The sequence below is a fragment of the Festucalex cinctus genome, chromosome 10, assembly GCF_051991245.1.
Source record: "Festucalex cinctus isolate MCC-2025b chromosome 10, RoL_Fcin_1.0, whole genome shotgun sequence".
Lineage (NCBI taxonomy): Eukaryota > Metazoa > Chordata > Actinopteri > Syngnathiformes > Syngnathidae > Festucalex > Festucalex cinctus.
Genome location: NC_135420.1, coordinates 24005574 through 24020913, shown reverse-complemented (window position 1 = coordinate 24020913; position 15340 = coordinate 24005574). Strand labels below are relative to the sequence as shown.

General features: G+C 43.1%; 1 protein-coding gene across 4 annotated transcripts in view; it reads right to left on the bottom strand.

The window, feature by feature from the left end:
• Positions 1-426: 426 nt before the first annotated feature.
• amotl2a (angiomotin like 2a) overlaps positions 427-15340 on the bottom strand; it is an 18818-nt gene continuing 3904 nt past the window's right edge. The window contains exons 2-12 of one of the 4 annotated variants that reach the window (XM_077535520.1): positions 15003-15133; positions 9471-10135; positions 9279-9396; positions 8964-9108; positions 8788-8880; positions 5896-6191; positions 4897-5078; positions 4704-4805; positions 3548-3708; positions 3134-3262; positions 427-1612 (exon numbers count right to left, since the gene is read on the bottom strand). In XM_077535520.1, the coding sequence (XP_077391646.1) occupies positions 1521-1612; positions 3134-3262; positions 3548-3708; positions 4704-4805; positions 4897-5078; positions 5896-6191; positions 8788-8880; positions 8964-9108; positions 9279-9396; positions 9471-10075 (1923 nt within the window). In that variant the 5' untranslated portion in view covers positions 10076-10135; positions 15003-15133 and the 3' untranslated portion in view covers positions 427-1520. Of the gene's footprint in view, positions 1613-3133; positions 3263-3547; positions 3709-4703; positions 4806-4896; positions 5079-5895; positions 6192-8787; positions 8881-8963; positions 9109-9278; positions 9397-9470; positions 10136-11496; positions 13299-15002; positions 15134-15340 lie in introns of those variants that run through there. The other 3 variants (XM_077535522.1, XM_077535519.1, XM_077535521.1) reach the window with 3 other exon arrangements.

Below are 15340 nucleotides of genomic sequence, written 5' to 3'. Positions count from 1 at the left end.
TTCTCCAACAAAGCTGATATATGATCAGATCATCAGCAAGATCTGCATAAGGCTGATAACGATGCCGTTGACTGGAATCAGCTGCATTGGAGCAGGGAAACATCATCCAAAACCTGCAGGACTCCGGCCCTCGAGGACCGAGTTTGCCCACCACCGCCCTAACCCGACGGCGTAAACCCAACCCTTAATCCGAAACTCAAAAACCCAGAATCTAAACCTAACACTAAATCATGAACCTAAAATATAAATTCCTAACTCCTAATCTTAAATCAAAAACTGCTTAATCTAACTTTGACCTAAACCCATTTCTGAGTCGTTAAGTCCATAACCGTAATCTCAAACCCTTAACCCTAAAAATGCTTAGAACGTTTTTGTCAGCTCAATTTTTTTTTTTTGTTGCATTGATCAAAATAAAGGAGGAAGCCATTTGCAGGACATATATTAATAACTTTAATCTCTCATTGGGTGAAACATACGTTACAAAAAAGTTCACAGCAATGTCTAAATAAGATCAGAACCTTTTGTGTATCTGTGTCACCTTCTATTATCAACAAAAGAACAACAACCGAGTACATCTTTGGCACCAGAAAACAACACAAACACAAGCTTATGAACAGAGAGAAAAACAAACAAACAATATATATATTAACTTCACTTCCATGTAAACACCCAAGCGGACTCAATCTGTCACACTGCATTGACCAGCAAATGCAGTCATTCATATTGTGTGTTTGATGGAAAAGCATGAAGCGGAAGGAGCCATTAAATGTCAGAATTGACGTGCGGATAATCCCCATTTAACACTAACAGCGACAGTTCCAAACTGGATTAGTGTACCGGGGGCGGTATTTCCCCCCCGTTCCCGAGTGGGCATTCCAGTTTAATACGAAAACACATTCCAGGCAAACTTGGAGTTTGGCTGATGGGAGAAACCAAAGTCTATCTAAAGCGGGGGAATGTGCAACGTTTTAACGAGGGCTAAGGGACTTCGCATTCCCCGCTTTAGATAGCCTTTTTTTTTTTTCTCACTCCCTCAGCCAGGAATGTGAGAAGATTAGCTTCCAGCGCAGGGGCGTGGCAAGGCCAGGGGGGAATTTGTGCTACAAGGCCGCAAATATTAGCTTCAGAGCTGGAAGGTCTGACTCGTGTGAAACTAAACTAAAACTTAGCTCTAATTGCTAAGCTTAGTGCTAAGTCATAACAAGACAAGATGGCGACAAACACGACTACTGTATACCTTCTTCCGGTCTGGATCTTCTAAAGCCGCTCCTCATTCAGATGTGGTTTGTAAACGCTGCATCCCCAAAGATAAATAAAGTTAAATATACATTGTCCTGTCACACAGAACAACCCTCAAACACAACCGGACGCCTCCACCAAAAACAGACAATTACTCCCATTATTTTTAAATTATAAAGACAAAAAAAAAACATCATTTAGCTTAAAGGGCGACTTGATACAAATGAGCAGCAATGACACATAAGAAATAAATAAGATACAGAAAGACGTTTGGACGTCCCTCAAATGAGGATCTCCACCATCTCTGAGTCAATCGTGTTGTTTACGTTCTGTGTGGTCTGGAATCCTCCCAGTTGGGCTTCATCTGGAGTTTCTGCACCCAACAGCAAATAAACGGACATTGTTGTTATTACAAAGGATAGCAACTTGGCTAAGCTAAAGCCAATACAATCTTCCCTCACCTTGTGTTGCTTGACTGTGGAATTTATCACACTAAACCGTCACTACCCTCTAAAAGTCTAAAATCATAACCTACAAACCTAAACCCTTGACTAGCTCATTTGTGAGCCAGTAACGACACATCGTGTAGAAGTTGAAGACTATTCTTTGTCCCTTGTGTGAAAACTTGTCCCCTGTCTCAAAAACTCATTTTTGCTAGATTGGAAGATTCCTTATTTCTTTTGCATGTCCCAGATAAATAAACTCTAAAACCCCAATTCTAAGTCTTACGGAACACCTAAAGCCTTACCCATAAACCTAAACTCTAAAATCCAAACCCTAAACCTAACCTCTAAAACTTACTGCTAAACTTAACCCGAACCTACAAGCCTAAACTCTAAAATCCAAACCCTAAACTAACCTTGTACTGCTAAACTTAAACCGAACCTACAAAACTAAACTCTAAAATCCAAACCCGAAATCTAACCTAAACCTTACTGCTAAACTTAACCCGAACCTACAAAGCTAAACTGTAAAATCCAAACCCGAAACCTAACCTTTAAAGCTTACTGCTAAACTTAACCCGAATCTACAAACCTAAACTCTAAAATCCAAACCCGAAACCTAACGTCTAAAACTTATTGCTAAACCCAAATCTACAAACCTAAACTCTAAAATCCAAACCCGAAACCTAACGTCTAAAACTTATTGCTAAACCCGAATCTACAAACCTAAACTCTAAAATCCAAACGCTAAAACTAACCTCGTACTGCGAAACTTAACCCGAACCTACAAAACTAAATACTAAAATCCAAACCCGAAACCTAACGTCTAAAGCTTACTGCTAAACCCGAACCTACAAACCTAAACTCTAAAATCCAAACCCTAAAACTAACCTCATACTGCTGAACTTAACCCGAACCTACAAACCTAAACTCTAAAATCCAAACCCTAAACCTAACCTCTTACTGCTAAACTTAACCCGAACCTACAAACCTAAACTCTAAAATCCAAACCCGAAACCTAACGTCTAAAGCTTACTGCTAAACCCGAACCTACAAACCTAAACTCTAAAATCCAAACCCTAAAACTAACCTCGTACTGCTGAACTTAACCCGAACCTACAAACCTAAACTTTAAAATGCAAACCCTAAACCTAACGTCTAAAGCTTACTGCTAAACCCGAACCTACAAACCTAAACTCTAAAATCCAAACCCTAAACCTAACCTCTTACTACTAAACTTAACCCGAACCTACAAACCTAAACTTTAAAATCCAAACCCGAAACCTAACGTCTAAAGCTTACTGCTAAACCCGAACCTACAAACCTAAACTCTAAAATCCAAACCCTAAACCTAACCTCTTACTACTAAACTTAACCCGAACCTACAAACCTAAACTCTAAAACGCTACTGCTAAACTTAACCTCGAAACCTCTAAGTGTTTGAAACCCACCATTGGCGGCCACCACCAAGTTCCTGGACGACGTCGGCTTCAGTTGGTCACATTGGGTGCCGGAGTCCCGGCTGGCACTCTTGCGTCGCAGCACGGCGCCACCTGTCTGGTCATCCGAGAGGCTCTTTCCTGCAGATGCGGACAAAGAAAGAAGTGGCTTAATTAACCCCCGCTTACATTCACGCTTCCCATGACTATTCTGGATCAGGGTTATTCTGGAGGCGGGCGATGACACGCATTCCAACTTAAAAACGCCTCGTCTATTTGAGGGGCAAAGGAGGGGCTGTCTCCGTCTCGGTTTTTTCTTGTGACGTCCTACATTCTGTCCGTCTGTCTGGCGGCCAGTTGTCGCTCGATAGCATCGCAAGTTAACCACGGCGCTGCGTTAACAAGGGGCGTTGGGGGCTGACTCACCTTTGGTCTCGGTACCGACGGCCGCCGTGGCGATGGACGGGACGGACCGGGTCAGTCGAAGACCTTGTTTCTCCAGCTTGCACTGCTCCCATTTGGAGCGCTGCTGGAGGACCTTAATCATGGCATCCTTCTCCAGGAGCTGCGCGTGAAGGTCTCGGATCCTGGACCAACACACACGGACGCTCGTCTTAGTCGATAAATAAGACTTTAGGCATGATTTCACAAACACAAAGCACATCTTGTCTTCCTGTCACACAATGATCACATCTGATGGATTACACAGAACTGAAAACATCAGATTCTTCCTTATCAGCCGGAACCACAGCACTTGGTATCTTGGAATTCTGTTGGTTCTCAACGTGTGAAACGTCCTGGATCTGACCTGTTGTTGATTAAACATACCCTAAATCAGAACTTAAGAGACCTGAGATTGTTGGGGTTCTGCTGGTCCAAAGATTGTACCGTTTGTAAAAATGGAAGTTCAAACAGCTTTTACTGAGAATTTTAGGAATTGAACATTTATAGAGCTGAGTTCTTAGTACCACCCTCAACCTTCGACAACATCGGGAAGGATCAGACCAGGATTTGGGGCATTTAGGTGGTCTACGGATCATTAACATTTGAATAGACTCATAGGGGATTCATTTAACCTCTACTGGACGATCACTCTGTGAGAATTTTATTGGTTCTGAGTGAGTGTGTGAGAAATTCTGAACCTGGTCCATATGGCAAGTCCTTTGTCGTAACCTTTGCAGGTCTACGTCACCCAAATAAATTTGATTGTAGTCGTAAATGTACCCTAGATCATAACTTCAGTGAACTTAGGACAACACTTTGAGAGCTAAGCTCTCCACCCTCATTTTTCAACGACATCTGGAAGCATCCAAATCAGGATTTGCCAGTTTTTGGTGGTCTGAAAGGAAAAAAAACAACGGAGGGTTGAATAAGGATGAATTTCATTTCTATCTGTCTCGGAAGATCATTTGGCGGAATTGTGTTGCTTCAGTCCTGTACCTGGAACTGGTCCACATGACCCCAACCGTTGTTGGGTAAACATACCCTGACTCTGACATTTTTTACAGATTCCATTCAATTTCCAAAATATTTGGATGATAATCTGTAGAAGATTTCTTTGACAAGGTGGCAACAAGTGTACCTGTTCTCCATCTCCTGATGTCTGTGATTGGTCAGAAGCAGGTCCTCATTAAAACTACTGTTGGGCGAATGTCGAGGTGAGCTGTTGATGATGGTGGTATCTCTGCGAGGAAACGACAACAACGGTCGATGTCGCTCGATGGCTGACCGAGACGTTTCTGTGCTTTTTTTTTGTTTTTTTTTGTCATGGTTACCTCTGCGCCGCAGCCGTGGCGGCGGCGTCCATGGCAAACTGCCTCATGGTGCTCTCCTCAAGGTACTTCTGTTCCCATTTGGTGATGTCTGCTTCCAAGGCCAGGATACGCTCTTCGCGCTCCCTCATCTGCTGCTGCGACAGGGAGGAACTCCCAGACGCTAGGGGGCCCGAGGTCTGGTTCTGAAGATTAGGGGGGCGGGGTTTAAGTTATCATATTCCCAGACCTTTATGGTTAGTGCGCCAATGATAGACCAATGTTGGAAAGTATCTAAATCAGGGGTGTCAAACTCATATTAGCTCAGGGGCCACATGGAGGAAAATATATTCGCAAGTGGGCCGGATCGGTAAAATTGTAAAATAATTTTTAAAACATTGCCGTCAATTACATGCAGATTTTCGCTATTTGTGGGCCAGCCCTAAATTGTGGGGCGCATCTGTACAAATATTGTCCCAAATTTTTTTTGCATAAACCTGTATATTGTTCACTGATTGTGTGGCGGGTGCCGTTAATGAAGTTATAAGGATGTTAATCCTTGTCATATATGTAGTTGAATGTGTGTCTTATTCAGCGTGTTTGTGTTTGATTCATGTTTTTATTTTTTAAACAAACTAACTTTAAATTGTGTTTAAAATAACGACATTCAGAGCAAGTCCATGTACAAGTTGCATTGCTCAACTGAGACTTACTTGTGTAATTCTGAATTTATAAGCTTTGATTGTGGCCGGCTGATTAATTGGGCCGACATTACTTTTTTTTTTTTTTTTAACTTTACAAAACTATCTCGCGGGCCGGATTAAACCCCATGGAGGGCCTGATCCGGCCCCCGGGCCTTATGTTTGACACCCCTGATCTAAATCATGATTTGGGTGTCCGTGAATTGCTAACGTTTGAAAGAACTGAAGATAGTAAACGGATGAAGTATCCAAACTGAAATTTGGGGTGTTTAGGTATATGCAGATGGTTCAACGTAACGAGAAAAAAAAAAAAGTTCCTAACCTGTTGCACCCTCATGCTTTTGAGTTCCTGCTCGAGGCGGGTGCGCAGTCGCATCTCCAACTCTTCCCGCTTCTCGCACGCCGCCTGCAGCTGTCCCAGCGAGCTCTGGAGGCGCTCCACCTTCTCCACGTAGGCGCGCTTCCTCTGCAGCTCGTCCTCCAGTTGCCGGTTGCGGGCGTGCGCCGAGAGCAGAGCCCGCTCCAGGAGCTCGCGCCCGCGCTGGCTCTCCTCCGCCGACACCCGCAGGTTCCGGATGGACCGCTCGAGGCGCTCGCGCTCGCGCTGCTGCTCTTCATCTGGACATGTGTTTACGCAGAGTTCGAGAAAACCAGACTGAAACCACCAGGGAAAAGTTTCAAAAGCAGAATTTCAAGCTTGAGTTAGTGAATCAAATTATGTCTAAAGATATGACGAGTGAGGGTTAAGATTTCAAGTCAGTGCTTCATGCATGGTTTAGGGCAGGGGTGTCCAAACTTTTTCCTCTGAGGGCCACATACAGAAAAATAGAAAGCTGCAAGGGCCACTTTGATTATATATATATTTTTAGTTATTTATTAACACAGTCATTGCCAGACCAGCAAAAAATGCATCATTTGACGTCTTTTTCCGTCAATGGCAGTGAATGAGTTAAACATGGCAAAAATTAATGAAGCAATTATAAATTGTTGATATAATGTACAGTTACTTATTGAAAACTGCTAATAGTGACCCCTGTGTGCCACTATAATAGATATGCCTCTCCACTGAGCAGCAGCTGATCCTAACTTGACATTCTGAACCACAAGAACAATCGGTTGTCAACTGATCACACTGAACCACCATTAATGTGATGTTTTCACATTTTTTTCATTAATAATTAACCATTAATTAATGTGATGTTTTCACAAATTCCACGTTGACACCAAGAAACAAGTGGATGAAATTATTTTTATTTCTGGAACTGAATTATTAGCTGCAAATTTGTGTCTTTGCGTAGCTAGAAATGTTTAATCCACCCTCTTTTTTTTTTTTTTTTTTTTTTTTCACTGAAAAATAATTTTTAGTATTTGCCATGGGGCACCAAAAAATGTATGTCGGGCCGTAGTTTGGACACCTGTGGTTTAGGGTAACTACTGCATCTAATGGGGTATATGCCACGGAAGAGGCGGGACTGTTTTTGCACATCAGTTTTGGTTCCGGTTCAGTTTGCGACATGTCGGCTGCGTCAAAATACTTGTGCTTCCTTGCGCGTTCGCAACCCGGACCCGAACCAAACTCGTGGAAAATCACGGAAGTCTGAAGTCCCGCCTCTTCCGTGGCATATACCGCATTAGCATTGGTGTCACTCTCCAGTGACATCGCCACCTACTGTCGTGGCATGCACACTGCAACGTTTTGACTTGTTTTTGGCTAACTCCTCAATGAAACAGAAAGTGATGTGTCACTTGGATAGGGGTCTTGATTACACAAGCACCCCCCTGTGCTGTGACTGGCATGCCTGCCAGGGGAATGTCGACTTCCTCTGATCCACTTATACGCACGCACACACACACACGTACCACATACACAAGGCGCAGCTTTGTACTGCCAAAAGCTGTGGAATGCCTCCACGGAACGCAGAGTAAACAAGAAGCTGAAAATATAAGAGCGACAGCGCCAGAGAGACGCTGAGGTAAACGCCCGACTATTGTCCAAGCTGCGTCCACTACACAAACAAGCACACCCGCAGCCTGGTGTGTGCGTGTGTCGCCTGAAGGCAATCACACGACACACGTTCCCAAATGATGGATTTGTTAGGGTTTCAAACAACGTTAAGAGTTTTAAATTACAGGTATAGACAGAGTGAGGATTTGAAGTTAGGGTGTTAAAGTAATGTTTCAAGCCAGGGTTCAAAGTTTTGAATGCCTTGGTTAGGGTTCAAAACACGGGTTAGAGTTTTAAAAGCAAGGTTAAAGCACAGCTTCAAACAAGGGGCGAGTTTCCAAGTAGGGTTTCAAATAATGATTTTTGATGTTTCATAGTGACAGGTGAGTAAAAAAAAAACCAATTTGGGTAAAAAAAAAAAAATTGGTCACTTGGGTCAGTTTGATCCAACTTTGTCAATTTTTGGGGGTTCTTCTGTACAAACAATTTGTGTAAAAACAAAATTGAACCGACCCACAAATTTGGGTCCATTTGACCCAACTTTAGGTTGCTTGTATAAAATGAACCTTTTTTTGTGGTTGTTTTGCATGGAACAGCCCAGAAAGTTGGGTCAAATTGAAAATTGGGTCAAACTGACCCAAGTTACCCAACTTTCTGGGTACTTATGTACAAAACAACCCCAAAAAATGGGTCGTTTTATACAAACCTGTATAAATTGACTCAAATTTGGGGGTCGGTTCAATTTGACCCAACCTGAGGATGTTTGTATAAAACGACCCATTTTTGGGCATAAAAAACAAAAAGTTGGGTCAAATTGAAAATTGGGTCAAACTGACCCAAGTTACCCAACTTTCTGGGTACTTATGTACAAAACAACCCCCCCCCCCCCCCAAAAAAGGGTCATTTTATAAAAATTGGGTCAAATTGACTCAAATTAGTGGGTCAGTCCAATTTTGGACCTGGATATTTTGCACAAAACACCACAATTTTTGGGGGGTTGTTTCATATAAAACGACAGGGTCCATTTGATTTATTGATTGATTGATTTTTAACCTAAATTGGGTTATTTTTTGACCCAACTGTTTTCAGAATGAGGTATAGGGTTTCAAATTCGGCTAGAAATGATGCTCGTATCAAAATTTGAACAACAAGGCAAAACCTAGCTCCAACCCTGGGTTAAGGTTTCTAATTTGGGTTTCAAGGCCGGGATAGGGTTTCAAACAAGTGTAAGGGTCTCAAACCAGGCCTCAGTTCTCCCAATCAACTCACTTTGTTCAAGTAGCTTGAGGAAGACGTGCTGCTTGTGTTCCGAGCATTCCGCTTCCTTGTCTGCCCTCTGCTTGGCCGCCGCGCACACTTGTTCTGGAAAACAACACACGTACGTCGTCATCGTGAGGGTTTCAACTAGTTAGGGCATCAAGTTATGCACAGTTGCTGCGCCGTACCTTTAAGATCCCGGTTGAAGTCGTGCATCCTTTTTATCTGGGCCTCCAGCTTGTTCCTCAAGGTCTTCTCCAGCGCTTCACGCTTGGCCGAGCCCTTCATCAGAGTCTCGTACGCCTCCGAGATCCTGGCGATCTCGTTCTCTAGCTGGCGGGAGACGTCGGACAACACATTGAAACGAAGAGTCAAGGGAGTGGTCGCGGGAAAGGAGGTAAATACTGTAATTGGAAGAATGGAAGAAGTATGGTGGAAAGGAAAGAAAAGGAAATCCACCTCACGACTTTCTTACAAGTATCTTCAGATTTCCTCTTGTTTACCTTATGCAGACGTGCGGCCTTTTCTGCGTAACTGTCCACTTCCCGCCTCAATCTCCAGTTCTCCCGTCTCAGGGCGTCGCCCTCGTCCCCAGACGCCCTCGCCGAAATGCTGCCGCTGCTGGTGGGCACAATTAAGTTAAGGGACCACTGAACACGAACCAGGGGGTCAAAGAGGTCAACCATCTGCTGTACCTGTGCTGAGAGTAAAATGGCAGAGGCGCGTTTGGTTCTAGGAAGTACACCTCCTGCTCCCGGAGTGGGTACCCAGGCGGCGGGCCTCGCGGGTCCCCTTGAGTCGGGGCGGCGGCGTTGTACAACTGCGGAAAACTGTGCGAGGAGCTCATGGCCGGGACGTTTGGAGGTGGCGGGGTCCCTTCCAGGGAAAGCCGCATGAGGCGCTCGCTGAGGGAGCGTGCGTGCTCCCGTTTGGCATCCCAGTGCACGTCCACGCCGGAGTCCAGCTCCCTTTTCAGGTACTGCGAGTGCACTCGGGCCTCCTCGTAGGTGGGAAGCTCCTCCCCGTTGTAGGAAATCCTCAAGGGCTTTTCCAGATGAACGCCGCTTCCCTGGTATTCCTGGCCTTGCGGGTCCTGCCGGGTGGACATGTGCAGGTACTGGCACTCATCCTGGGCCTGCAGGCTCTCCTTGGGAGAACGGGGGTCCGCGTTAGCCCCGCCGCGCAGGGCCTGCTGCTGGATGGCCAGCAGGGCGCGGTTGTCTGTCAGGTTCCCGGAGCGGAGCTGCTCCTGGATGAGGCGGTGCAGGACCGTCCACGGGGCGGCCTCGGCGGTTCTCATGTCCAACAAGGTGGGGGGCCGGCCTGGATGGAGGGGGGACTAGCACGGATCACAAGGAATCTGAAGGAAAACACACAAGTCAGGTGACCTCCCTTAATCCTTGATTAGGGGGAAACCTCTGACTGGTCTGGTAGCACTGAACGAAAACTGCACCCAAAGTCAAAACATGAAATTTGGTGGGCAAAGATGACCAATCCCTGAATCCTTTCGGGACTGAGTATATCAGAAAAACTTTAGTTGGGTATAGGACTCAGGTCACACCAGCCAAACTGTCTTCGATGGGCGATCTTTAGACCAAATTCAGCGCCCAAAGTTAGTTTCACTGAGCAAAATGAAATTGGGTAGATGTGACTCTTAGCGCCACAAAAAAAAATAAAAAATAGTCTCAAGAAGCCATGACTGAAAAGACACAAGAAGGCTGCCATTTTGGTTTAAAATGGCCCTTTCAGTTCCATTTCCTAAGTTCAAGGGTACTTCCATTTGTTTATTTTATTTTTTTTAATTCATCCCACAAAGCTATGGCAGGGTAGGCCCACACACACAAAAAAAAAAAAAAATATGTCTGAAAAGACGCAGAAAGTCTACTACGGTAATTTGGTTAGAAGCCAGCATTTTAATGTAATTTGGCCATCCCACAAAAATGAACTTTTCTTGTCCAATTGTTACCAAATTTCAACCATGTATACGAGACAGATGGATGACGCAAAATATGAAATATTGTTCCAGGCTGTTTGGTGTTGTCCAACTTGCATTAGCCAATTATGCAGCCCTCTAAATCTGCTCAATAAAACTTTTTACCCAATTCCATCAAGTTGAAATACTATCACAAATAGGGCAGTGAGTGTTTATTTACTTAATACAAACAGACATTCAGGCATTTATTTGAAGCAGTCATCTATTTGAAAAGAGGTAAGCTTCCTATCACACACAAAGCAGTATTAAGCTGTAAGTTTTTTTGCGCAATTGTGTAAAAAAAAAAAAAAAAAAAAAAAAAATGATCATGTGAAAATCTGCAAAACTCACCAGAAATCAAATTTATTAACCTATATCCAAATTTATAGTCCTATTCACTAAAATATGCAATAAAAATATTCTTTAATATTTATTTATTTAAAAAAGGGAAAGATGTTTTTTTGTGCCAATATAAAATGTAAAAAATTGCCATGCATGTAAAAACTGCAAATATACCTATTAAAGTGTGCTACTAAATTAAATGATCAACAAAACATTGCTTAATTTTGCAATAAAACCCATATTTTAGCATAGACAATTTGAACACAAATACTAGCTGCATGACGCAACGAGAGTGCACACTGCCTCCAATCCCGCACCATTTAGTTGCACTGTTGCACATGTTCCAAAACAAAAAAACAAAAAAAAACAAAAACAAATGTAACCTCAATAAAATGCGTCAAACTCACCAAATCTTCGCCTCATCACAGAAATTAGAACACTTTATTTAAACTTCAGGGCGATAAAGCCCCCCAAAAAGCCTCCCGGAGTGCGCAAATCCAGTCCACGCGCGTGTGTGACTTGAGCGAGTGTGGCTCATAAAGGCTCGCATGCAGGCTGATTGTTGCGAGGGAGGAATGAGAGGAATGCTGAGGCTCCACGTCCCCCGGGGATCAAACGCACCAGGAGGAGGGAGCAGAGGAAAGGGAAAGGAAGGGGGTGGGGGGCGATGATGATGATGATGATGATGATGGAGTGAGAAGTGGGATAGCCTATCTTTCATTCTTTCTATCTATCTATCTATCTAACGGTCTGATGTTGCCTTTAGGGACTGTCAGAAATACTATTTCCCTCAAAAAAACAAACAAAAAAAAACAAAAACGGGGTGTGTTCATTTTCGATTCCTCAATAACTGCCTCTTTAGTCATTTTCTGGCTTCTATTGTACTTTTGGCTGGTTGCTATGTGCATTTATGTAAATCATTTGTGAATTAGAGGCAAATAATCATTTTTTTTTTGTTTTTTTTTAACTCATTCACTCCCAGCCATTTTCAGTGAGCAGCAATTAGCATTAGAATATAGCTTTCATCATAATTCACATTCCTGTTGAAAAAAACAATGTCAAAAGGAGCGTGTTGCAACATGGCCCTGGCTGATCTCTTATACTCTGCTGCCAACTTCTGGCCGTTTTTTGTATCATTGCTTTAAGCCGCCTCTTCATGTCAGAAGCTGCATCAAAGTCTTCTGTTTACACTTGCAAAAAACAAACAAACAAACAAAAAAAACCATGTAAATACGTTTTTGGGAGTGAAGGACAAAGTATAACTAAAACGTATTTACACGTCTTTGGGTTAGAATGAGTTAATCTTTAGTCTATACGTTTTCCAGTTTCCCAACCGCATTAGATACAAGCACCAGCATGTTTACTACAACAACGTTGTTGACTCATCACTTATTTTCATACAGTGACTAAAATTTAAATTTTTAGGCTGCTGGGAAGGGAAAAGGCAGACCTTAAGTAGGGTATTTGGAGAAATTTCAAAATCAAAACTTTTGACCACTCAATCTTTTTTTTTTTTTTTTTTTTGCCATACCACAATCACATTACTGGAAAATGCATTTTAACCATTTGAAATAATTACCATAAACAAATTGATCAGTTTTTGTTTTTGATTTATCTTTGCAATATGTGTTTCTTCTTCGGATACTCCATTGTTCGTTCATTCGACATTCCCAGTGACAATGTGGATCACATGACATCATGTGACTACTATCTATATGTCGGTGATCTATCTAGCTAAAGAAAAGTCAGGTGCTGCCTTCAATTACCGTCAGAAGTTGCAGTTCCATGGTTACACAAGTATGCACATCACGAGCTTGTGCTCGGACGTGTTTAAAAAAAAAAATGTCAACAAAAGCATACTAGAACATCTGAACTTTGCGGTTGTTGACAGGTTTTAGAAGAGGGCAAGGGAAGTTTTGGACACGATTTGTAATTATCTAGGTGTCGGATTACGGTAAAAATCGCGTTGCATGTTTTGCATGTGCCGGGTAAATATTTAAGCCGGGGCTCGTGCCGAGTAATTGCGGCGTGAGGGTCCTGGTGTGCTGTGTGGATGGGCGGGAGGGGGGTGTCGGTGAGTGGGTTTTTGGTCTACGAAGCACGCTGCCTGCCAGCTGTCCACAAACGCAACCCCCCCAAACTATCTTCCCTCCTTTGAGCAGAAGCTGTGAGAGATGCATTGTTCTCCCCCGCCAAAAGCAGACATGACGGGGGCAGACCTGCCATCTGCTGCCCCCCCCCAACCCCCAATTCCAGCTACTACTAGTTTCTTTGGGATCAGCTGGCCATCCACGGGGGGGCTTGGCTAATACGTCGGCAGCTTGTAAACAAAACAGTGCTTGTTAGCGCTTGCCGAGCGGCCCTGAAATGGCGCAGGTCTTGCTTTATCTCTGGCAGGCAAACGTCCACCTGCTCATTTGCATGGCAGTTAAACAGACGCTCGTCTCCAGATAAGACGTTATGCAAAGAAACGAGCTGACGGCGCTAAAATGCTGTATACGCTAATCGGCACAATCACACCTTTGTGCCGATGGTGGTATAGCGCGGTTTCCAAGAAAGCAAAGTTTTTGGCTAGAATGTGAGTTTAAATATAGTATTTGTGTTAAATTACTTACATAAAGGAACGGAAACATGACATTTTGTCAGTATGTCATAAGTAGAATGACAAAAAAAAAAGTTCCAAGAACTAGTGCCTGAAAACACACAGGAAATCAGCCATTGTGGTTTGAAGGAACTATTTGATGGTCAATTCCAGGGATCTTTCAAAGATGAACTTGTTGGATTTTTTTCACTCTGAGTAACATGAAAGTTGGGAAGAATATCGATCATGAGTAAAACTACCAAAATGTGTGAAGTCAGACTGGAAAAAAGACACAGGAAGTCTGCCATTTTGGTAGAAAGCAGCCATTTTAGGGTCAATTCTAGGGTTCTTAAAATTTCGTTTTTTCGTTGTTGTTGTTTTTTAATTCAATTGACCTCCAGAACTGGATTCACTAGAATACACGACTTTTAGCAGCTTTGTCTATGATGAGTAGACCTACAAAAAAAAAGTCTCAAGACAGCATGCGCAAAAAGATACAAAGCCATTTTGGGTCCTAGCGGTCATTTAAAGACGAATTTGTCTTGGATTTTTGGGAAAATTCCACACCCCAAAAGACTGTTTCCTTTTGAAATTCGGAAGGAATGTCTATCATAGTACACCCACAAAAATGTCGAAAGAAAATACACACTTTAAAATTCACAGAACGTATACCATTTTGGTTTGAAGCAATAATAGTGGGGTCACATAATTTTTCAAATATTCAGCCCCCAAAACAAGTCTGAGTTAGCGTCATGAAATTTGATAGGCATGTCTACACTGAGTTAAACCACAAAAATGAAAAATCTCAAAAAGTCGCGCTCGAAAAGACACAGGAATTCTACCATTTTGGTTTGAAGCGGCCATTTTATGGTCACTAGCATTAGCACCCCAGAACTCACTCTAATTACAGAAATACCTTGACTTACAAGTGACTCAATTTGGATTTTTTTTGCCTTTTTTTTTGTTACTATGTGTTAGCCACCTTTTTGTCTTAATGACTGTTGTGGTTGTTAAGTAGTATGTGTGTACACTAAACACATTTTGTTTTCACATGCAACGTTTACACAATAACAGAGCGTACAAACCAGTTTTACAAACGCTAAGTCTCCCAAAGGTAGCAGGGGATATACACACACCTTTATGTTTTTTTGTTTTTTTTTGGGGGGGGGGGTTATCGGAAGTGCGGGCGCAGCTGTGGTGGTGTTGCATCGAGGCCTAATGTGAGCTGCTGTTTGCTGATGGTGATGTGAACTGAGGTGGGAGAAGCTTCTTTTGTTTGAACCCCCCACCCACCACCCCGCAAGGAGGAAATGGACACATTCCTCAAATTACCATGACCATGGCGTCTGACTAGCCTGCAGTCTGCCGCTTGGGGGGTTGGAGCAGGGGGGTAACGTTGGGTCAGGGTGGCGCCCCACATGGTCGACCGCTACCTTTCCTCCAGTACAAGGGTGTCAATGACACTGCATAGTAAACAAAAAAAGAAGAGCGTTTCCTTAGCTCAGCCTTTAGTCCGCTAGCTTAAAGCTAATGCTAACATACGCGAAGGTTAGCATACAGTACAAATTTAGTGTTTTGTACAGTTTTCGTGGCCTAAAAGTGTCCAGTACCATATACAACCATTGTTAATAAATAAAAATCAAATAATATACTCAACTGTAATACATAAA